The sequence below is a fragment of the Schistocerca gregaria genome, chromosome 1, assembly GCF_023897955.1.
Source record: "Schistocerca gregaria isolate iqSchGreg1 chromosome 1, iqSchGreg1.2, whole genome shotgun sequence".
NCBI lineage: Eukaryota > Metazoa > Arthropoda > Insecta > Orthoptera > Acrididae > Schistocerca > Schistocerca gregaria.
Genome location: NC_064920.1, coordinates 829,293,673 through 829,319,986, shown reverse-complemented (window position 1 = coordinate 829,319,986; position 26,314 = coordinate 829,293,673). Strand labels below are relative to the sequence as shown.

At 37.9% G+C, this 26,314-nt stretch overlaps 1 protein-coding gene across 1 annotated transcript in view; it reads right to left on the bottom strand.

The window, feature by feature from the left end:
• LOC126271938 (cilia- and flagella-associated protein 251-like) overlaps positions 1–26,314 on the bottom strand; it is a 681,069-nt gene that overhangs the window by 624,653 nt on the left and 30,102 nt on the right. Inside the window, exons 3-4 of the mRNA XM_049974362.1 lie at positions 19,272–19,418; positions 19,086–19,189 (exon numbers count right to left, since the gene is read on the bottom strand). Coding sequence (XP_049830319.1) covers positions 19,086–19,189; positions 19,272–19,418 — 251 coding nt within the window. The remainder of the gene's footprint in view (positions 1–19,085; positions 19,190–19,271; positions 19,419–26,314) is intronic.

Genomic DNA, 26,314 nt, shown 5'->3' with positions numbered 1-26,314 from the left:
GAAATTGTTCAATATTATAAAAACTATTGTGCGGTACTAAGAAAAGTTATTAAAAAGTCCAGAAGCATGTGTATCATGTCTGAGATCAGTAACTCTGATAATAAAATTAAAGCAATTTGGAATATTATTGAAAGGGAAACAGGGCAACCAAGAGCACAGGAAGACTTTAGTGCAATAAAACTGAATGACAAGTGCACTAACAAACAATCAGAAATTGAAAATATTTTGAATAATCATTTTTTAAATGTTGTGGAGAAAATAGGATCTAGATCTTCACTAGAAGAGGCAAGGCTATTAATAGAAGAGGCCATACCTGCGCAGTTTGAAACAACTGTAATTCCACCAACCTCTCCCTCTGAAATCAGTAAAATAATAAACTCACTGAAAAGTAAAAGCTCTTACGGAATTGATGGCATTTCCAGCAAAGTACTTAAAGCTTGTTCCCCACAGATAAGTAGGATTCTCAGCCACGTATGTAATAGCTCTTTGGAGCAGGGTGTTTTCCCTGATAGACTGAAATATGCCATTGTAAAACCATTGCATAAAAAGGGGGATATGTCGGATGTCAACAACTACCGCCCAATCTCTCTTCTGACAGCTCTATCAAAAATTTTTGAGAAAGTAATGTATTCAAGAGTAGCCTCCCATATTTGTAAAAATAAAGTAATAACAAAATGTCAGTTTGGTTTTCAGAAAGGCTTTTCAACAGAAAATGCTATATATGCTTTCACTGATCAAATATTAAATGCTCTGAATAACCGGACATCACCCATTGGTATTTTTTGTGATCTCTCAAATGCCTTTGATTGTGTAAATCATGGAATTCTTTTAGATAAGCTAAATCATTATGGTTTGAGTGGGGCAGTGCACAAATGGTTTAATTCATACTTAACTGGAAGAATGCAGAAAGTTGAAATAAGTGGTTCATGTAATGTTAAAACAACAGCTGATTCCTCAAACTGGGGTGCTATCAAGCACGGGGTCCCACAGGGTTCGGTCTTAGGTCCTTTACTGTTCTTGATATAGATTAATGACTTACCATTCCACATTGATGAAGATGCTAAGTTAGTTCTTTTTGCTGATGATACAAGTATAGTAATAACATCCAAAAACCAAGAACTAAGTGATGTAATTGTAAATGATGTTTTTCACAAAATTATTAAGTGGTTCTCAGCAAACGGACTCTCTTTAAATTTTGATAAAACACAGTATATACAGTTCCGTACAGTAAATGGCACAACTCCAGTAATAAATATAGAATTTGAACAGAAGTCTGTAGCTAAGGTAGAATTTTCAAAATTTTTAGGTGTGTCCATTGATGAGAGGTTAAACTGGAAGCAACACATTGATGGTCTGCTGAAACGTCTGAGTTCAGCTACGTATGCTATTAGGGTTATTGCAAATTTTGGTGATAAGAATCTCAGTAAATTAGCTTACTATGCCTACTTTCATTCACTGCTTTCGTATGGCATCATATTCTGGGGTAATTCATCGTTGAGTAGAAAAGTATTCATTGCACAAAAACGTGTAATCAGAATAATTGCTGGAGCCCACCCACGGTCATCCTGCAGACATCTATTTAAGGATCTAGGGATCCTCACAGTAACCTCACAGTATATATATTCCCTTATGAAATTTGTTGATAATAATTCAACCCAATTCAAAAGTAATAGCAGTGTGCATACCTATAACACCAGGAGAAAGGATGATCTTCACTATGCAGGGTTAAATCTGACTTTGGCACAGAAAGGGGTAAATTATTCTGCCACAAAAGTCTTTGGGCACCTACCAAACAGCATCAAAGCCTGACAGATAGCCAACTAACATTTAAAAATAAATTAAAAGAATTTCTAGATGACAACTCCTTCTACTCATTGGCTGAATTTTTAGATATAAACTAAGTAAAAAAAAAAAAAAAACTTAATCATTAGTGTCATGCAATATTTTGTGTAATGTAATTTCTTGTACAGACATCTTTTATTAACCTGACACGTTCCACATCATTACGAAGTGTCGTATTCATGATCTATGGAACAAGTATTAATCTAATCTACTGAAGATATTAAAAGAAAAGGGGCCCAATCATTTTGTGGTGGCATTATTGGACAAGAAATTCAAGAATCTTGAATGTTTTGTGAATTCTGTTCAGCCCAGAACAAGAATTACTAAGTTCTAAGACAGTGAAAGTAATTTTGCCTATTAGAGGGCAATCTTTTATGGAGTATGATAAGGATATCGACATCTACATCTACATCCATACTCCACAAGCCACCTGACGGTGTGTGGCGGAGGGTACCCTGAGTACCTCTATCGGTTCTCCCTTCTATTCCAGTCTCGTATTGTACGTGGGAAGAAGGATTGTCGGTATGCTTCTGTGTGGGCTCTAATCTCTCTGATTTTATCCTCATTGTTTCTTCGCGAGATATACGTAGGAGGGAGCAATATACTGCTTGACTCTTCGGTGAAGGTATGTTGTCGAAACTTTAACAAAAGCCCGTACCGAGCTACTGAGCGTCTCTCCTGCAGAGTCTTCCACTGGAGTTTATCTATCATCTCCGTAACGCTTTTGTGATTACTAAATGATCCTGTAACGAAGCGCGCTGCTCTCCGTTGGATCTTCTCTATCTCTTCTATCAACCCTATCTGGTGCGGATCCCACACTGCTGAGCAGTATTCAAGCAGTGGGCGAACAAGCGTACTGTAACCTACTTCCTTTGTTGTCGGATTGCATTTCCTTAGGATTCTTCCAATGAATCTCAGTCTGGCATCTGCGTTACCAAGATCAAATTTATATGATCATTCCTTTTTAAATCACTCCTAATGCGTACTCCCAGATAATTTATGGAATTAACTGCTTCCAGTTGCTGACCTGCTGTTTTGTAGCTAAATGATAAGGGAGCTATCTTTCTATGTATTCGCATCACATTACACTTGCCTACATTGAGATTCAATTGCCATTCCGTGCACCATGCGTCAATTCGCTGCAGATCCTCCTGCATTTCAGTACAATTTTCCATTGTTGCAACCTCTCGATACACCACAGCATCATCTGCAAAAAGCCTCAGTGAACTTCTGATGTCATCCACCAGGTCATTTATGTATATTGTGAATAGCAACGGTCCTATGACACTCCCCTGCGGCACACCTGAAATCACTCTTACTTCGGAAGACTTCACTCCACTGAAAATGACATGCTGCGTTCTGTTATCTAGGAACTCCTCAATCCAATCACACAATTGATCTGATAGTCCATATGCTCTTACTTTGTTCATTAAATGACTGTGGGGAACTGTGCCAAACACCTTGCGGAAGTCAAGAAACACGGCATCTACCTGTGAACCCGTGTCTAAGGCCCTCTGAGTCTCGTGGACGAATAGCGCGAGCTGGGTTTCACACGACAGTCTTTTTCGAAACCCATGCTGATTCCTAAAGAGTAGATTTCTAGTCTCCAGAAAAGTCATTATACTCGAACATAATACGTGTTCCAAAATTCTACAACTGATCGACATTAGAGATATAGGTCTATAGTTCTGCACATCTGTTCGACGTCCCTTCTTGAAAACGGGGATGACCTGTGCCCTTTTCCAATCCTTTGGAATGCTTTGCTCTTCTAGAGACCTATGGTACACCGCTGCAAGAAGGGGGGCAAGTTCCTTCGCGTACTCTGTGTAAAATCGAACTGGTATCCCATCAGGACCAGCGGCCTTTCCTCTTTTGAGCGATTTTAATTGTTTCTGTATCCCTCTGTCGTCTATTTTGATATCTACCATTTTGTCAACTGTGCGACAATCTAGAGAAGGAAGCACAGTGCAGTCTTCCTATGTGAAACAGCTTTGGAAGAAGACATTTAGTACTTCGGCCTTTAGTCTGTCATCCTCTGTTTCAGTACCATTTTGGTCACAGAGTGTCTGGACATTTTGTTTTGATCCACCTACCGCTTTGACCTAGGACCAAAATTTCTTAGGATTTTCTGCCAAGTCAGTACATAGAAGTTTACTTTCGAATTCATTGAAAGCCTCTCGCATAGCCCTCCCTACACTACATTTCGCTTCACGTAATTTTTGTTTGTCTGCAAGACTTTGGCTATGTTTATGTTTGCTGTGAAGTTCCCTTTGCTTCCGCAGCAGTTTTCTAACTCGGTTGTTGTACCACGGTGGCTCTTTCCCATCTCTTACGATCTTGCTTGGCACATACTCATCTAACGCATATTGTACGATGGTTTTGAACTTTTCCACTGATCCTCAACACTATCTGTACTTGAGACAAAACTTTTGTGTTGAGCCGTTAGGTACTCTGTAATCTGCTTTTTGTCACTTTTGCTAAACAGAAAAATCTTCCTACCTTTTTTAATATTTCTATTTATGGCTGAAATCATCGATGCAGTAACCGCTTTATGATCGCTGATTCCCTGTTCTGTATTAACTCATTCAAATAGTTCGGGTCTGTTTGTCACCAGAAGGTCTAATATGTTATCGCCACGAGTCGGTTCTCTGTTTAACTGCTCAAGGTAGTTTTCAGATAAAGCACTTAAAAATATTTCACTGGATTCTTTGTCCCTGCCACCAGTTATGAACGTTTGAGTCTCTCAGTCTATATCCGGCAAATTAAAATCTCCACCCAGAACTATAACATGGTGGGGAAATCTACTCAAAATATTTTCCAAATTATTCTTCAGGTGCTGAGCCACAACAGCTGCTGAGCCCGGGGGCCTATAGAGACATCCAATTACCATGTCTGAGCCTGCTTTAACCGTGACCTTCACCCAAATCATTTCACAATTCGAATCTCCGTCAATTTCCTTTGATACTATTGCACTTCTTATCGCTATAAACACGCCTCCCCCTTCACTGTCCAGCCTGTCTCTGCGGTATTCATTCAAATCTAAGTTTAGGATTTCATTACTGTTTACATGTGGTTTCAGCCAACTTTCTGTCCCTAGTACTATATGGGCGTTGTGACCGTTTGTTAATGAGAGCAGTTCTGGGACCTTTCTATACACGCTCATGCAGTTTACTATTAGCACATTTATATTGTTATTCCCTGTTGCATTTTGCCTACTCCTGCCTTGCCGCATCTCAGGAGGCGTCTTGTCGGGCCTAGGGAGGGAATTCTCTAACCTAATTAACCCAACACCAACAGATGTTACAATGGATTCTGCTCTATACAGGATTAATCAGATAAAACTCGCACCACAAATGTCCCGGAAATGGAGAGTGCTACTGATGTACGGTTTTCACAGAATGGATTAGCAGTCAGCGGCTCATATTGTTAGCCAATCAACAGGTTGTAATAATACTTAGAAAGCACTTTTTTGTGCAAGCTTACACTTTTCTAAATGTAACAATCCCCATCGACAAAAACAATCTAAAAGTAGATTATATGTCAGTGATGTTTGTTGCAGGATTCTAGTGTGGGTCATTTATAACATATCGTATTTTTAAAGGTTTCCACCCTGAGACCTGTTTGTGCCATTCAGCCTGTGTACTTGCTAGGCATGATGTTGTTATTTTTGCTTAAAGTGTGCTTGTGTGTTGCTTGAGTATATCATGACTTGCTAGTCAGTTAGTGTGTGACAGTTCAAGTGGTAGGTCATGAGCGGATGATGGAGATTACCAATGCAGGAAAAGATGACATGCTCATTATGAATGGATAATGTAGGAAGAATGCAGTTTATTTTTGTGCAGTGCATGCAGAAAGATATCCCAATAGATATCATACATCTCACAAATTATTTTATCAACCATTTAGGTGAAAATGATAGTAATACCTACACGACATAACAAAGGGAAATACTGGATGACAGAAGAGAGGGAAATTAATACTCTTGCTGCTGTTGTAGTTGATCTGCGCATTAACTCCCGTGCAGCTGCATAAGGAAGTGGCATGTATCATGCACGTGTCATACATATTCTTCACTGATATAGGTTCAATTCCTATCACATCTCTCTCCATCAAGAGCTTCATGTAAATGATTATGAGAGTCCTGTTAACTTCTTTACATGAGCCATACGACAGGGTACTCCAGATGTTTCATGTATACTATATAGTGATGAAGCCACATTTACCAATCATGGCCAAGTAAACTGCCGAAACAAGCTCTATTGGTCTGTTGACAATCCCCATCGACTTCATCACATAGAACATCAGCATCCATGGCGTAAATGTGTGGTGTCATATACCCATTTTTCATAGACAGAACACTGAACGTGGACTAGTATCACAGACTCCTAACAGACCATCTTCTACAGCTTCTAGAAGGCATTCCTCTGCAAACTAAAAGGAACATGTGGTACCAACATGATGGCTGCCCAACCTATAATGGATGAAGTACTACAGCATATCTTCACAAATAGTTTCCAGATCTCTGGACTGGGCACAGAAGACCTGGACTTTGGCTGATCCATTCCCAAGATTTGATTTTTCTGAGGGGAAAGCTGAAAAATGCTGTCTGTAAGGATGTACCAACTACACCTAATGATATGCAGTGATGTATTACTGGAGCCCACTTGGACACATCCACTGAAATGGTAGCAAGTGTGCAGCAGGTGTCTCATACCAGACTGGAAGAATGTATTGCCACTTCCAGTGTTCATTTTGAACATAACCTGTGATGGTCAACTGCCTTGTTACTGGTCAGAATCCACGTAACTAGTGTGTGCACTTGTGCTGTTCGTTAGTGTGTACTTCCACAGGTACTGTACAAGTGTCAGTGTGAGAACTTTCCAAAATACAATATCTCGTAAATGATTCACACTAGAAACCTGCAACAAACACCACTGACATTCTAAATTACCCTACTTTTAATTTATTTTTGTCACTATGCATTGTTCCATTTTTAAAAAAAAGTAAGTTTGCACAAAAAATATGCTTTCTAAGTATTTTTACAACCTATTGATCGACTAACAATAGAAGCCTCTGGCTACCAATCCATTCTGTGAAAATCACACATCAATAGCTCTTTCCATTTCCACATTATCTGCGGTGCAAGTTTTTGATGGTTTACCCTGTATAGGTAGCACATTTTTCCCCTGTAGTACATGTCATTACTTTAAATATTACATAAATAAAACTGCAGTTTAAGTATTTAAGGTATCAATTAATATTATATTTAATATATGTAACATATCCTTCCAAATGACTTTAGTATTCAGTAATTCTTTTCATTAGTGCCATGAAATTTGGTTTCAAACTTTAAAATTGCTCTACGGAACAATTTTGTAATGCGGACAAAGCACATTATTTTCCTGTGCTCTTGATTAGTTTTAACACTGAAACTATACCAGTTTCTTGTCATATATATGTCTTTATTCTATGTTAGTTCGTTTAAGAATAAAATTATACAACATCTGAAGAAAATAAGACATTCTCTACGCAATGGCTTTAACATAAATAATGACACAAGTGTCATTATGCCCACTTTCATCCATTTCTCAAGGTTATTGTAAAACCACTTATTCTCCTCTTTTACAAATGGAATCATTTTAGCTAAATCCTTTCTTTTTTCTTCAGACAACCTAGGTTGGCAGTGTAGTATCTCCAGCTGCACCCCTTGAAGAGTAGAAGCCCTCATGTTACTCTTCAAGATGTAATGTTCCTTGAACTCTTCAATTGCACTGAGAGCTGACCAAACTTGCAGCACTCAAAGCTGTGTACAGCAGCTAATTTAAAGCTGTAAAAAATGTTGCTTAACAGTCACTGTAAATGGTGTTGTGTGCATCGCTTCAGTGATGAGGTGAACTAAATCTTTTGGAATTTCACACACGGCTAGCCTCTTCCATTTCTCAATGAGAGCACATCTGTGTATGTGCGGATGGATATGTGTGTGTGTGTGTGTGTGTGTGCGAGTGTACACCTGTCCTTTTTCCCCCCTAAGGGAAGTCTTTCCGCTCCCGGGATTGGAATGACTCCTTACCCTCTCCCTTAAACCCACATCCTTTCGTCTTTCCCTCTCCTTCCCTCTTTCCTGAAGAAGCAACCGTTGGTTGCAAAAGCTAGAAATTCTGTGTGTGTGTTTGTGTGTTTTATTTATTGTGCCTATCTACCGGCACTTTCCCGCTTGGTAAGTCTTGGAATCTTTGTTTTAATATATTTTTCCCATGTGGAAGTTTCTTTCTATTTTATTTACAAATATATATAATAATATTTTTAAATCACCATACTTGGGTCTTTGCAGGTTAGTAAATGATTCCATGCAGGTAGTTATCTATTGAAACAAGGTCCCGGGAGTAGATGACATTCCATCAGAACTACTGATAGCCTTGGGAGAGCCAACCATATCAAAACTCTTCCATCTGGTGTGCAAGACTTATGAGAAAAGCAAAATACCCTCAGACTTTAAGAAGAATAATTCCAGTCCCAAGGAAAGTAGGTAATACCTGTTGTGCATATAGCACAAATTCTTTACAAAAGAATGGAAAAGCTGGTAGACACCAACCTCGAGGAAGATTAATTTGAATTCTAGAGAAATGTATAAACATGCAAGGCAATACTGAACCTATGACTTCTCTTGGAAGATAGGTTAAGGAAAGGCAAACCTACATTTATAGACTTAGTGGAAGGTTGAGAAGGGAGTGAAACACGGTTGTAGCCCGTCCCCAATGTTATTCAGTCTGAAAATTGAGGAAAGGAAACCAAAGAAAAATTTAGAATAGGAATTAAATTCCATGGAATAAATAAAAAAATTGAAGTTTCCTGATGACATTGTAATTCTGTCAAAGGCAGCAAATGACTTGGAACAGCATTTGAAAGGAATGGTCAGTGTCTTGAAAGGAGCATGTAAGATGAACATCAACAAAACCAAAACAAGGATAATGGAATGTAGTCAAATTAAATAAGGTGGTGCTGTGGGGAACTGCATTAGAAAATGAGATTCTTGAAGTAGCGGATGAGTTTTGTTATGTGGGCAGCCAAATAACTAATGATGGCTGAAGTAGAGTGGACATAAAATGAAGACTGGCAAGAAAAAATTTTCTGAAGAAGAAAAATCTGTTAACATCAAATATAGATTTATTTAAGTATCTGGAAGTTTTTTCTGAAAGTATCTGTATCGACTGTAACCATGCACAGGAGTGAAACATGGATGATAAAACAGTTTAGGCAAACAGAGAATAGAAGCTTTTGAAATGTGTGCTACAGGAGAATGCTGAATATTACAGGGTGTATACATGGACAAGAGAAAAAAATTCCCAGATTTTTCCTGGATTTGCCGGTTAAAAATACACTTTCTCCCAGGTAAAAACTCACTTTTTCTGCATTAAGTGGCAATATATTTTCCATTGCAACTGCAAAACTTATCAATGCTTTGAATGGTTATGGTTTTATACACAGGCGTAGAATTTCCCGGCACTTTAGAAAATAAAACTCAGGGAAAAAGACACGTTTTGCAAATATCTGTGATATGCAGCAGCATGTAAGCTGAGTATTTTCGTATTACACAAGTATACATTGGAATTCCACCAAACACTGCATGTTACTTTCCGAATCATTGAAATCGAGATTGCAATGCGCTTTTGTAAGCCAGTCATAGCTCATGTCACGTGATCTCGCCAGCTGATGACAGCTGATATTCAGAGCATAGGTCACGTGATGCACTCATCCACCAGCAACATCACTGCTAAGATGCACGAATACACAAACAGCGAAAGTAATAGTTTAAATTAATATACATAGCATTGCTACAAGAAAAGTAAAGCTTTCACATATGATATTGGTCTCAAAGGTTAATAAGCTGCAAGAGAAGCTTAGCTTTCGCATATAATGTTGATCTTTTTTGCGCATGTTACACTTTAAGACATATCACACAAATGTGCCAGTAAAATTTTTAATAATGACATAAATGTCTAATCTTCAGGTTTCGAAATTCTTCGCAGTGGCTCATCATTGAAGAGTTGATTTTTAAATGAGAGTCAAATGCTCCGTGATTTAAGAAATTCATCGTACATTCTCGCACATAGTTCAACTTACACAAAAGGATATTTACTTTGAAAGTAATGCTTTTCAAATCACCATTCACAATATTCTCCCATGACCTGTTATAAATAGGTTCATTTCAGCAGTTGCCAGAGAGCACAGATAACAAGCGACACCGTGCTTTCGGAGCTACCATGACTTAGGAAGCCTGTATGTACGTACATGTAAAACATTGAAAGATCATACATTATGTCATTAAAGAAACAAGACATCAGAGGATACTCCAACAGAATTGGAATTTCGTAAACCATACTAAAATGTGCACATCTAAAGTGCACATTTGTTTGTCCATATTCCCACTGAAGTAGACCTCGACCTGATGTTAAGCTTTTCAATGTAGTTTTCGGGATATAAATTTTCTTGGAGCACCAGTACTGTATTATATCATGTTTGGTTTTTTATTATGGCATAATGCCATACATGCTAGAAGATGAAAACGTGCATCTGAAATGCAGAAAAACAGTTGAAACAAGCCAGTACTGTGGAATTAAACATTTCATTTCAAATACATTGACTGCCTCTGCAAACATTCAAATGTGCGTGAATTCCTAAGGGACCAAACTGCTGAGGTCAGCGATCCCTAGACTTACACACTACTTAAACCAACATAATCGAAGAACAACACACACACCCATGCCCGAGGGAGGACTCGAACCTTCAGTCAGAGGGGCCGTGCAATCCGTGACATGGTGCCTCAAACCGCACGGCCACTCCGAGCGGCAACTGCCTCTGCAGAAAGGTTAAAGAAAGTCACATTTCTTTAGCGAACAGACAAAAGTAACTTCATTGTTCTGCAAGGCAATTAATGTTTGACTGTCAGAAAGGTGAAAATAAAATAAAATCTGAAACTAATAACATATTTTGGCCTTCCGTAATTATGTGAATGTACTTTAATTCACTTGATAGCTCCAGGCTACAGATACCTGTTTTGTTTTCAGTTGACATGAGGGTAAACAAAGAGGAAACAGAAAAATCATTAAATGTAAACACGGGTCATGTGGAGACTGCCCACTATAACTCAGACTGCTCTACGCACCAGCCCCAGATCAATACTAAAAAACATCGAATTTTCAAAAGTATGTTTATCTTGAAGTGCACATCTTTCTGAAAAGTCTGAAACATAAAACACGTGTGTTCGAGGAAATGCAAGACATGTTATTAGGTCTTAAGCATGCCAAAGTGCAGTGCTACGCCTCTTCATACAGCATTCTTCTATCACACGTCACTGTATTTCACTGTGTGAAACTGAAACGTGTACATTTTGTAATGGATGCCATCAAACTATATTCAGGACAGTGGAAACTGAAATGTCCTGTGGTGCCCTGCCTGCTCCCAGTCGGCTGGTTTGACAGCCTGCACCTTTTTGAAGTGGATGGGGTTATTTGCAATTGGGAGAACAAGAACTCTTCAGAAAATTTGCACTCTTTATGGCCTATTAGCTGATAACTTGCTGTTTTGTGTGACAAAATTAATTATAGGATACATAAAACCAACTAAGACAAGAGACAAGCAAGAAAGTATACATTTCTTCAATCCTTAGCTCCTAACATTTTTTTCTCTCTAATCTTGCTACAGCTTTACATGGCGTGCTTTCCTTTCTGCGAAGGATCTATTACTTCGTCAAAGTTCGTCAAACATTCTGCTACATGAAAAATCGAAATGTCGTTATTTAATACTGAAAAAGCTGTTAATACAAATAATAGCGAAGACTGGTGTGGTTTCTTGATCTGATTATATCTATTTTGTCACTGTCTGCTAGACAAAACAAAATAGGCCTTTCTAACATTGCAGCAATTTTGTAACACACACCAAATAAATGAGACTGTTTTGGCGCAAATGGTCATTGTTATAACACTACAGAATATAATTCACAAAGTACCAATATTGAATGCCTATTAGGCCTACTGCAAGCCAAAAGCTTTATCTTAGGAAATACTCATAGTTTCACATTTAATTCATACACACAAGTTTCTCAAGCAAGAGATCAAAATGTACTATTTCAAAAATTTTATATACATTTGGAATCATCTTATTCTTCCATAATTTGTGTGATGTCCCCGTTTCTTCTCCTTCCTCGTTCAAACAAACAATCATCACCAATTCTGTAGCTATTCCTGCCATTGTCAAAATTTGTTCACCTGCCAAAATTACAGGTTTAGTTACCCCACAATTATTCCGTGGTTAGGCGTTGTTACATGTTCGTACAACATGTTTTCCACGTTACTTCCAGAATAAAACTTAAGTGGCTGGGGACCTGTCAAATCATATGAATAATTGATAGATCAATGTGCTTGGATGCTAGGCATTTTGTGAAACAAGTTATGAAGAATATGAATCAAGCAAATGAATCTGGTGCCCCTTCTCCTGGTGGCATCTAGCTGCTTGCTGCCACTGCTTGCACAGCCAACAGCCACATTCCTGTAGCCAAATGTGGGAGAATGTACTACTCAAACGCGACTCAACTGCGCGTGTGCACGAGCCCGCTCATAACTGCTAAAACGAATCTAATGTAAACAGTTGTGATTTCATGCTCATCGGAGGCAATTTGTTGTTATGAAGCATTGCATAGTATTCCTGAAGCCTTTGACACACTTTGCTGTTGGCAGATGCTTGCATGAGCACTGTGTGTCATTGTTGTTTATAGCACATTTCCTTTGCAATTTAAGTTATTTTCATTTTTTTCTCTCGTTTTATTGCTGATGTATTATTCTGCAGTAGTGGGATACAGTAATATCCTTTGTTAGAACGTTAGTTCTTACCAGTCAAAATTACAAAAATTTAACAGAAAACTAAAACAAAGAAAAATTCCCTGAATTCTAAAAACTTCCCGGGTTTTTCCCTGTTTTCTCTCACATTAAAAAATTCCCGGGTTTTTCCCAGACATCCTCATAGTGCCGGGTGGTACACACCCTGATATCAGATGGGCAAATCACATAAATAATAAGGACCAAATAGAAGTGGGGAGAGAAGAAATTTGTGGCACAACTTTATCAGAAGAAGGGATGGATTGATAGGACACATTTTGAGACATCCAGGAATTGCCAATTTAGAACAGAGGGAAGTGTGAGGAGTAAAAATCATGAGAGAGAGCAAGAGATGAATAACCTCATACTCAGAATGATGACTTTTCTTCATAGAAATTTGTTTCAATAATAAATTAAATGCATTAAAATACATTAATATCACTTATGTTGGTTCCAAGCTTTATGATAAATTTAGCTGAAAAACATAATATTGCCTTTGTGAGTTCCTTTTCTCCACTGAGTAGTTTCTTCCTTTCACTTTGAGCAATTCCTTCACCTCTCTTCCTCCTTTTTGTCCCAGTTGTCCTTTTTATTTTGTAATATTGTGTATTAGTTATAAATGAACTAAACAAACACTATTTTTAGCCTTGTTTCACAAATTTTATTACTGTTGCTGCACAACCTAGGTTTTGGTCCATAAGACCATTTTCAAGTACATTACTGATACCAAAGACGATAATACATAGATAAAAATGATGATAAGCAAAGATAGTCATCTCAGTTTCCTCTTGTATCTATACTTGGCTTAATGTAAAATTACTTCAACGACAATTTTTGACAAATTGCATATGGAATCATACAATTCAGCAGTTATACTATCATGACTAAACAGACCTAGGAATACAGGTAGGCATCAACCAAGAAATTTTTATCTACTAATGAATGAGGCCCAAAGTTTTACTTCTATCCTGAAGTTGTGATTTCATCTAAAGGAGGTGAATAATTGAATTGGGTTTGCTTCTTGAATAATAGGTGTGGGTAATGTACACATCTGTTTCTTTACTTCAAAAATTTCTAAAGGGCTGAGTTTAGCATCCTTTTCCTCTGTGTGTAAAATTGAACATCTATTATGTATTGTAGTTAATGTTAAGGCAACTTTCCACAAAGGCTGAATGAGAGTTCTTCAATCCACAGCTTTTATGATGTTCTTTAAGCCTGTGCAGATTGACTTCCCTGTCTGTCCAATGCACCAAGGCTGACACATGTAATATTTTATAAATCCCACTTTTTGTGATGGCTGGTCATTTTTCTTTTGCACTGAACAAGGCAACTGCCTGAGGGACACAGAAAACCACAGAGAAACCCTTTGCCTTCAAAATGTTACTTAGTCTGTTTGATGTTTTCCCATTAAAAGGTGATCTGCACCATTTCTTTACCAATTTGTCTTTGTTTTTCATTGGGGACAGTAGGGACCTGGCTGGCTTCTTCATCTTTTTGCCTAGAATTTTGTCAATGAAGTTGAGGTCAAATTAATTATTTGTGGCTATTGTTTTTATTGTATTAATTTCCTGGTCAAAGTCTTCTTGAGACATAGGGATAGAAAGGAGATGATGGATCATGTGGTAAAATGCTGCATATTTATAGACTGTCAGATGATGGGAGGAAGCTGGGATGAATGTGTCAGTGAAGGAGTCTTTTCAATAAATTTTAAATTTGTGGCTTTTGTCTCATGTCTTGAAGCTAATATCCAAGAAATTTATGCTGCCCCCCCCCCCTCCCAACTCCATGCTGATCTTTACATTAGTGCGCCACTGGTTTATAATTTCACAAATTTGTGGAGTTGTCTGTTGGAACCTTTCCATACACAAATAATATCATCAACAGATCTATACCAATACACAACATGTTTTGCCAGTGGTTCCCTCTTAAGAAAATCAGTCTCCCACTTGTCCATGAACATTTCTAATAGTAGGGGGGATAAAGGTGAGCCCATTGTCAGACCATCTGCTTGCTGATAACAGCCCCCTTGAAAACAGAAATAATTTTGATTCAAACAACATTCGACTGTAGTAACAATGCTTAGCTGTTCTTCTGGATTAATGTTGTATGAATACAATGATTGTGACACCATATCTAGACAATCTTTCACTGGAATACTTATGAATAAGCTGTGCACATCAAAAATAACTTATTTTGCATTTTTTGGAACCTTAACATCCGTTAACTTGTTAAATAAATCCAAATTGTTCTTAATGCTATATTTCCCTTTGAAGTTCAGTTTCTTCTACAAGATTGTGTTAACCCTCCTGGCTACCTTGTGTACTGGAACTTGTATTGCAGATACCACTGGACAGGCTGGAATTTTGGTTTTTATTTATCTGTAATAATTACTTCAGCAATGCCCTATCATTGCAAACAAACTACAGAGCTACTTCCATTGTCAGCAGTTCACACAATAGCATGCCAAGATATAAACAGAGAATTGGCACATGGCTCTTCATTGGAACATCAATGTTACCAGATATGGGGAGGGGTCTGGAACAACACTTGATCAGATATTTACCAACAAACAAAGCTGTGAGTACAATATTGAAGTAATAGATACAGGCTTTTCTGACCATATGGCTTTAAAAATGATGATAAGGAATGAGAACACTAAGAAATGCATGATCACTGAAAAATATGTACAAAGAAGACTTATTAATGCAAACAACATAAGGGTTTTTAATAGTATGCTAAAAAGGGTGCAGTGGGGCGTAGAACAAACTGATGATGTAGACAAAAAGTATGACAGTTTTTTTACTGATTATAAATATTGCTACGATGTGGCATTCCAGTTAAAAAGAATTAAAGTTAGTGAGAAGACAAAAACATGGGTAACACAAGGGATTAAAAAGTCAGCAATCACCCTTAGAAACCTAAGCAAACATGCTAGAATAAATACAACAATTAAACCATACTATAGGAAATATAGAAGGGTCTATAGGAAAGTTTTACAGGCAGCAAAAAGGCTAAGCAATGATTCATACATTAACAAGGGAAGCAATAAATCAAAATCTATTTGGAAGGTTATAAACAATAGCATAGGAAAACGTAAAACCAAGACCCATAACTTCAAAATTAAAAGTGAGGGGAAAGTGATAGAAGATGCTCAACAGATAGCCAATATATTCAATGAACATTATGTGAACATAGCACCGAACCTAATTAAAGGTCTACGCAATTCAAACAACAAAAACATAAAAGTACCAACTTGTGAAAAGACGATGTTTCTGTACCCAGTAACAGAATGTGAAGTTAGAAATGCTATTAATAAACTAAAAAATAAAATGTCTTGTGGTATTGACGGAATTCCAGACAAGGTAATCAAACACAGTTCTACCAGTATAGATACTAACCTAGCTGACATTATTAATACTTCTTTCAGGACAGGGGTGTTCCCATCAAAACTAAAACTCTCCATAGTAAAGCCACTACACAAAAAGGATAGTACAGCTGACATAAATAATTATAGGCCAGTGTCATTATTGTCAGGTTTCTCTAAAGTAATAGAAAGAGTAATGTATGAAAGGCTAGCTGACTTTCTGAATAAAAATAAAATACTGACTAATGCTCAAAATGGGTTTAGAAAGAACAGGTCCACAGAAACGGCAGTCTTCCAATTCATGAAAATGGTCCTAAATGCCTTGGACAAGAATGAGTTAAGCTGCGGGATATTCTTAGATTTATCTAAAGCGTTTGATCTAATCAGCCATGATTTATTGCTTATGAAACTAGAATTTTATGGGGTCCGGGGACTTGCCTTCGAATGGTTCCAGTCTTATCTCTCGGATAGACAACAGAAAGTACAAATATACCATGAAGGCAAAGAGTATCTTTCTGACTTAAAAAAAACTAGCTATGGAGTGCCCCAAGGTTCCGTGTTAGGCCCTCTTTTGTTCTTGGTGTTTATAAATGATTTGCCAAAGCATCTGACAGTGGCAGAAACGGTGATGTTCGCTGATGACACTAGCATTTTCATAAAAGGATCCACCGAGGATAATCTACAACAGAGTGTCTCAAGGACAATAAATGAGACAGGAAAATGGTTTAGTGATAATGCGTTGATCATAAATAAGGATAAAACAGCATTGATGAATTTCAGTAATATTAAAAGTAAAACTAGAAGAACAGTAAAAGCTGAGCTAGGGAGCTATGTTATTGCACAAGCTCCACATACAAAATTCCTAGGTATATGGGTGGATGAGCACTTGAGATGGGAAAAGCATCTAGAAGCTTTGTGTAAAAAACTAAGTAAATGCTGCTATGTGCTTAGAATGCTTCGGGACTGTTGCAACACTGAATCATTGCTGTGTGCCTATTATGCTTATATGAACAGTTTGCTTAGATATGGTGTGATCTTCTGGGGAAATACAGGTATGGCAAAACAAGCTTTCAAACTTCAAAAAAGGGCTATTAGAATAATGAAAGGGGTTCCCCGTAGAATGTCATGCAGGGAAATATTTAAAGAATTTCAAATAATGACTCTTCCTAGCTTATACATATATGAATGTGTCTGCTTTCTGAAAACTCACCTGGAATTTTCAACAGTAAATAATCAGATTCATAAACACGAAACAAGAAATAGAGATGATTTTCACAGAGAGGCCCACAAAGGAGCACTATACCAAAAAAGTGTCAACTACCAGCCCAAAATACTTTTTAATGCATTGCCTGCTGCAATAAAGAAAATTAAAGAATGTCATAAATTCAAAGTAGATCTTAAACAATTTTTAATAAGAAACAGTTTTTACAACATTGAAGAATATCTAAATATGGGAAAGTAACATTATTTATATAAAGTGAAGTAAAATACTTGTACTTATTATGCAAATTTTTGTAACACATTAAATAACAGAAATTATATTGTAATTGTCTAATAGGGGAAAGTAAGATTATTTATATAAAGTGATGTAAAATATTTGGATTTATTATGCAAGTTTTTGCAACACATAAAATATCAGAAACTATATTGTAATTGACTACATCCATACAATGTATATTGTTAACGGATGAATAAAGAGATTGATTGATTGATTGAGTGTTGGACACAAGCACCATTTTGTAACAGCTGTAAGTATTGTTTCCCACTGTTCTGGTGCTTGTGACAGAATATATGTTACTGGCCTTGGTACTTACTGCTGAATTTTATCAATAACTCAAATTTTCGTTTTCAGGCACTTGAACCATCAATGCGCCCATGTTCTTGACGTTTTATAAATGAAAACTGTGTTCACTTTTAGGAAAAAATAAACTTTCTTGTCTATTGTGTGTCCTTGGTAACCTTCTTCCCATTTTCCATTCTATAAATACTCCCTGAACAGGGTATCATATATACTGTGTTTTCTTCTCAGTTAAACATGATTGATGAAGACACTTTAGAACAGCCATTTGCCCACCATGATCATAAAAACTTGTGGGAAATGGGGTAGCAGCAGTGTGACATCAGAATAGTGACACAGCATAGAAATATAATTTCAACACTATTTATTGGTAAGCACAATAGACATAACTCATGTAACTGTTATGAGCATACAGAGCATACTAACTCCCACTGTCTCAAAGGCTAGCACTCCCCCTTTTACTGTGTTAGAGATGTTATGCTGCCACAAATTCTTCACTAAGGAACTCAGATTTATTTAATGGAAGACAGTTGCATTTAGAATATGGTGGATGGACAAATTCTGTGCCAGTATGTCCTTCTACCATTGTTGGGAATGTTTCTGTGTGGATCTAACCAGATGTGGACATCAGAATATTAAGTGTCCTCTATAAGAACTGTCCTAGTTTTAATAAATATTTTGGAATTATCACCAGCTACAATAAGAGCAAACTGTCATTAACAATAGTGTAGTAATGTTTCAAATAAAAAAAACTTTATACCTTCTGCACATGTGCATAAGTGGAGGCAAGTGAAGGCTAACTCAACAAAAAGAAAAATGGTTGTTTGGCACCTGGATGCTGTTTGTTTGCCATTACATTACATTTACCTAAATATATAGACAGTACTCAAATGAAATATTTAAACCTACATACTATAAAACAGAAGATTTTCCATGCACTTAGTTTTCTAAAATTCTCAAATGTATCTGAATTCCCAGGGTAATGGTGTTCCCAACTAGTTACACCTTAGTGATATTGTTGCATTGTGCCATAACAATGAGTGTGAGTTAATTTAAGTCTACAGATACTAAATTACAGCAATAAAAACTAAATACAAATATTGAGGAGGAAAATGATATTTACACATAGGGAAATCAGAAATTTTAAGTTTTTTTCTAGAACCTCTAAAATGTTAACATGTTCATTACAACTCATTTTAAATGATGTTACCATTTCTCAGTTTCCCATATTATAACTGCACTGTCCTTTCCTGCATCAGCTGTTGCAATCCACCTGCCTTTTGCATCAATAGCAAATGAACTGATATGGTTTATCTGAAGTAAACATACATATTGCTCATTAGAGATATAGTGCAAGTTAAAGCTTGTAGCCATGTTATAAGTAATCATTACTTACATGTCCTTGGAGAAATCTCATTTCTTTGTTAATATAATCATATAATATACCAACATTGGAACTAACATAGAAGATGTATGACTGCACATTTGTAGTAAGGTTCAATACTGGTTTGTTCACACTGTATCCAAAACACCAATGCAGATTCTGGAACAAGAAAGCAAGCAAGCTCAAACTTAAATCTTTTCTTGTCCAAGAGCAGTAACATAAATTACAGTAGTGATTTTGACTGACCACATGTATCACCATTGACCAAATACTTATAATGCAGAAAATAATGTCTTCCACATTAGAACCATAAATATGGGATTTATTGACCATAGTGGGCAGTATACCATTTTACATACAATAATAAAAACCCACAATGCAAACAGAATTAGTTAAAGAAGAATCAATGCTAAGTGAACAAAATACAGGCACCTAGCTAAGGAAACAAGGAATGGAGTATATGCGCAATGCCATTCCAGTCCAAGCTGCCAGATATGGTGGTCATATGGGTGTCAGGTGTGCTTGCCTGTATGAATGAGTGTGTGTGTGTATTTCCTTTTATTGATTCGTGACTCCATGGAGTATACTGCGCACCACGACCAGATAATGGATATACTTGGAAGGAGAAACAGCATTGGTTGTATTTTTTTGTTTTATTATCCGCAAAATCGATTTTCGGTCACTTAGTGACCATCCTCAGTGCTGTAATATACTATTTAAATTGGTAGGCACTGGTGTCAACAAGCTTAGAGTGATCACATAAACTAGCAGTAAGATAAATTACAGTAGTGATTTTGACTGAACACATGTATGACCACTGACCAAATACACTCCTGGAAATTGAAATAAGAACACCGTGAATTCATTGTCCCAGGAAGGGGAAACTTTATTGACACATTCCTGGGGTTAGATACATCACATGATCACACTGACAGACCCACAGGCACATAGACGCAGGCAACAGAGCATGCACAATGTCGGCACTAGTACAGTGTATATCCACATTTCGCAGCAATGCAGGCTGCTATTCTCCCATGGAGACGATCGTAGAGATTCTGGATGTAGTCCTGGCACCTCAGTTGGACCAGCGTTCGTGCTAGACGTGCAGACCGCGTGAGACGACGCTTCATCCAGTCCCAAACATGCTCAATGGGGGACAGATCTGGAGATCTTGCTGGCCAGGGTAGTTGACTTACACCTTCTAGAGCACGTTGGGTGGCACGGGATACATGCGGACGTGCATTGTCCTGTTGGAACAGCAAGTTCCCTTGCCGGTCTAGGAATGGTAGAACGATGGGTTCGATGACAGTTTGGATGTACCGTGCACTATTCAGTGTCCCCTCGACGATCACCAGAGGTGTACGGCCAGTGTAGGAGATCGCTCCCCACACCATGATGCCGGGTGTTGGCCCTGTGTGCCTTGGTCGTATGCAGTCCTGATTGTGGCACTCACCTGCACGGCGCCAAACACGCATACGACCATCATTGGCACCAAGTCAGAATCGACTCTCATCGCTGAAGACGACACGTCTCCATTCGTCCCTCCATTCAAGCCTGTCGCAACACCACTGGAGGCGGGCTGCACGATGTTAGGGCGTGAGCGGAAGACGGCCTAACGGTGTGCGGGACTGTAGCCCAGCTTCATGGAGACGGTTGCGAATGGTCCTCGCTGATACCCCAGAGGCAACAGTGTCCCTAATTTGCTGGGAAGTGGCGGTGCGGTCCCCTACGGCACTGCGTAGGATCCTACGGTCTTGGCGTGCATCCGTGCGTCGCTGCGGTCCGGTCCCAGGTCGACGGGCACGTGCACCTTCCGCTGACCACTGGCGACAACATCGATGTACTGTGGAGACCTCACACCCAACGTGTTGAGCAATTCGGCTGTACGTTCACCTGGCCTCCCGCATGCCCACTATACGCCCTCGCTCAAAGTCCATCATCTGCACATACGGTTCACGTGCGCGCTGTCGCGGCATGCTACCAGTGTTAAAGACTGCGATGGAGCTCCGTATGCCACGGCAAACTGGCTGACACTGACGGCGGCAGTGCACAAATGCTGCGCAGCTGGCGCCATTCGACGGCCAACACCGCGGTTCCTGGTGTGTCCGCTGTGCCGTGCGTGTGATCATTGCTTGTACAGCCCTCTCGCAGTGTCCAGAGCAAGTATGGTGGGTCTGACACACCGGTGTCAATGCGTTCTTTTTTCCATTTCCAGGAGTGTACTTATAATGTTTATGTGATCGCTCTAAGCTTGTTGACACCAGTGCCTACCAATTTAAATTGTATATTACAGCACTGAGGATGGTCACTAAGTGACCGAAAATCGATTTTGTGGATAATAAAACAAAAATATACGACCAATGCTGTTTCTCCTTCCAAGTATATTTCCTTTTTTGCTGAAGGCTGTAACAGAAAGCTACTGTGTAAATGTCTTTTCACTGTTTCTGTCAACAACTTGACATATCATCTTTACAGTAAGTAGCAATCTATCTTTGCCTTATTTGTGATGAATTTCATGCTTACTACAGAAAATACAAGACACTGGTTAAAAAGTCACTGAATACAATATATACATACAACATTGTATATACAAGATATATACAATATATACAATCTGCTGGAAACAGGATATAATCTATGTGGAAAATAGTTAAAAGAACAGGCAGATATGTCACTACCAGAAGTGCCAATATGAAGCTATGTCAAGATAAAAATACAATAACAGACACAAGGTTAGTAGCAAATATCTTCTACAACAATTTTTAAATATATATGTGGGCAACTATTCAGTAAGGTTATCCCAAATAACCAAAATGCACCATAATTAAGAACAATAGCTCCGATAACTTATTGTATCAGTACCCAACAAGTAAAAAAGAACTTTTAACTCTTATAAAAACCTTAAGAATGAAACAGTGTAGATTTTATACATGATAAAATAATAAAAAGGCATAAAATTTATAATACTGGGATCTGTCCATAGCATGACACGAGTATAGAAAGAGCTGTCTCTGAATTTCTGAGTGAAATTTACCAGAAAGTGGACAGTGGTACATATATTACCAGTTTATGCATTGACTTACTGAAGACACTCAGTATCAAGATCATGAGGCACTACTACAGAAATTATATCAACTAGGCATCACAAGCAAACATAATCACCAGGTCAGATCATCCCTTTGTGGATGTAGACAAAAAGTGGAAATGCATCACATTAAGTGCAAAAAAATTACAAACCATTACTTGGATTACCATGGGATGAAATATGGTGTTCCCAAAGGATCAATATTGGCACCAGTGCTGTTCCTCATATGTTTTAATGATCTACAAACAAATGTACATTGTCAAATGTCTTATTAGTTTGCCAAAGACACAAGCTTTTTCATCAATACCATAATGGAAAACTTACTACTTGAAAACATGATAAAGATAACAGACAGCATAGCAGAATGGCACACACACACAATAAGTTAATCATAAATCAAGGAAAAACTTTCATAAGGTGAAGGAAAAGGTCCCACAACCTATGAATAGCCAGTTGTCAAAAAAGCTGTAAATATAACTGACTGAACAAAGGTTCTTGTGCTCTGTGTCCTGGATAATGTCAGGTGAGAAACCCATATTGGCAACCTCATCAAAAAATTGAGCATCTCCTGCTATGTGACAATGATCCTTGAAAGCCACTGCAGCAAATACTGCCTAAAATGAGTGTATTATGCAAATGTTCAGTCATTTCTGAAATATGCAGTCATTTTCTTGCGAGCCTCTCTAACAGTATTAAGGAATTTAAAATGCAAAAAAGAATCATAATTATCACAGAATGTACAACACACAGAAAACCTTGCAGGCTACTCTCCAAAAAACTGCAAAACCTTCCAATTCCATACCTGCATGTACATGAAACCATAGAATTTATAAAGCAGTATGCCGAAATCTTCTTCAAAAATGAAAATGTACACACACACAATATAAGGTGTACACGATCAAAGGCAGAGCCACGTGTGAAAGCACCCACGTGATTTACCGACTGACCTGCCTACACTGTGAAGCTTTCTATGTGGGAATGACCAGCAACAAACTGTCCATTCACATGAATGGACACAGGCAGACAGTGTTTGTTGGTAATGAGGATCATTCTGTGGCTAAACATCCTTGGTGCACGGTTAGCACATCTTGGCACAGTGTTACACCGTCCGAGTTATCTGGATACTTCCCACTAACACCAACCTGTCAGAACTCCGGAGATGGGAACTTGCCCTTCAGTATATCCTCTCTTCTCGATATCCGCCAGGCCTCAACCTCCGCTAATTTCAAGTTGCCGCCGCTCATACCTTATCTGTCTTTCAACAACTTCTTTGCCTCTGTACTTCCGCCTCGACTGACATCTCTGCCCAAACTCTTTGCCTTTACAAATGTCTGCTTGTGTCTGTGTATGTGCGGATGTATATGTGTGTGTGTGTGTGTGTGTGTGTGTGTGCGAGTGTACACCTGTCCTTTTTTCCCCCTAAGGTAAGTCTTTCCGCTCCCGGGGTTGGAATGACTCCTTACCCTCTCCCTAAAAACCCACATCCTTTCATCTTTCCCTCTCCTACCCCCTCTTTCCTGAAGAAGCAACCGTTGGTCGCGAAAGCTAGAATTTTGTGTGTATGTTTGTGTTTGTTTGTGTGTCTACCGACCTGCCAGCACTTTTGTTTGGTTAGTCCCATCATCTTTGTTTTTAGATATATTTTTCCCACGTGGAATGTTTCCCTCTGTTATATCGAAATCAAAAGTAGGTCACACAAGGAACCTAAAATGTTTGTTTTGGCAGATAGTCATGGCAGGGGTGTCGTATACATACTAAGAAGCGAACAACCAGATACAGAAATAACTGGTATCATTAAGCCTGTGAAAAAAACAGTGACACCTGGCAGTAATTATGTTGTAATTGGTGGCTCAAATGACGTGTATCATAATGAAAGTGAGCATGCAATGAGAGCTCTGAAGGAAGAAATACAAAAACTATCTCTTGTAAACTTTTATGTGGTCAGCCTCCCATTGAGACATGACTTAATACCAAAGTCATCTGTAAACACTGAGTTACCACCCACACTGAGCTTGAGAAGATCTGTAAAAGCTTCCCAAATGCTATCTTTATAGACATAAATAGTGATGTGAGGGAGTGTTTCACAAGATATGGTCTCCATAGAAATATTAGCGGAAAGAGGGAAATGTGTTCGGAGATACTGAGGAAGATAAAAGGTGAAACTGCTGTGAAGAAAACCACAATCCCACTTCCTGCAAAAACTGAATCAGTACAAAACAGGACACTGCTAAACCACTGCAGTCAGTAGAAATCACTGTGGGCCTATCTTTCCCAACAGGATCTTTGAGAGATGCTGTTACAATTAATAGTGAAGTGAACACAGATGCAAAAGCAAATGGCAGTTTTACAATCACAGATAAAATATTAGAAACAAAAACTTCAGCAGCTTCAGCAGAAACAAGATCACCACCTGAAAAAGCAGTAGCATCAGGCAGCCAAAAAACATGTTAAAGGCCAAGAATAGCAACAATGCAGGAAAAGGACTTCATATGGTGTTATCACAGAACAAGAAGAGTGCCTTCCCAAAAGCAAACTGCAAAAACATCACCTACTAGGAACACAAAGCAGCCATATCACCAGAAGGATTTTTTATTAACAAGAGGAAGCAAGCAACATATAAGCTGAAGGCCACTGCATCAGTGTCCGAGTTACCTGCACTCACATCAAATGACAAGGACTCAAATATCGCACAAAAACAGTGAACAAGGGAAATTGCAAGATAAACAGTCAATCATGGGTAAATACATCTGCTAATAACTATACTAATGTTCAATCTCTAGAAAATAAGTTATTTCAGTTTGAATTAGTAAATCTTGAACTAAAAATTGATATTCTATGTGTAACTGAACACTGGTTAGTCAAAGACCAGATTATGTCAACTGTGATTCCGGGTTACAACCTTGCCAGTTATAATTGTAGAAACAATAATACATGTGATGGAGGAGCTATTTTTGTAAAAGATTATTTAAAATTTACTGCAGTAGAAAATTATCAAAGCTTGGCAAGAGACAAAGCCTTTGAGCTGTGTGTTGTTGATTTGACAGATGTTAATATTTTGGTTGTAACACTATATAGGTCTGGGGACTGGGAAATTATCATTTAAAATTTTGAAAGGCTGATAAATTATATAAAGTGTGAGAGAAAGAAAGTGGTTATTTGTGGAGATGTAAATGTAGACTTTTTACAAGATTGAAATCATAGAAATGAAATGTTAAATATAGTCAATAGTTTTGGTTTTAAACACACAGTAAGGTCCCCAACTTGAATTACTTCCGATAGAAAAACTGCAGTTGACCAAGTTTTTATAAGACTATGTGACCTAAATTATAGCACTAATGTTATAAATATGGGTTACAGTGACCATGAAGCTCAGCTCCTGTCTATTGAACTGAAATCAGAGACTAAGTGTGGACCAAAAGCTAAAATAGTTGAACAAAGAGACTTCAGTGATGACAACATTAGAGTGTTTAATTTTATGCTGTCAAGGTAAACATGGGGCAATGTCTTTAGTAAAACTGAAGTAAATAGCATGTTCGACAGTTTCCACAATGTATACCTTCACTACTTTCATATAGCGTTTCCAATGAAAAAAAAGGAGGATTAAGATAGTAAAAAATAAATGTTGGGTAACGAAAGGCATAATTTCCAGTAGAAAGAAAAAAATTCTTCACTGACTTATTAAGCACAGAAATACTACTCCAGAATTCAGAAATTATGTGAAAAAATACACCCAAATATTCAGCAAGGTAATAAAAGAAGCCAAAAAATGAAAAAAATGATGAGTACATCTCAAATGCAAACAATAAAATGAAAGCTGTATGGAAGGTTATTAGAGCAGAAACTGGTACAGAAAAGTCAACTTCACAAAATATCTGTCTTCAAATTGAATATAACAGACACTCATATCCAAAAGAGGTAGCTGAAAAGTTTTACATGTACTTTACTAATATAGCAAAGCAGTTAATCGAAA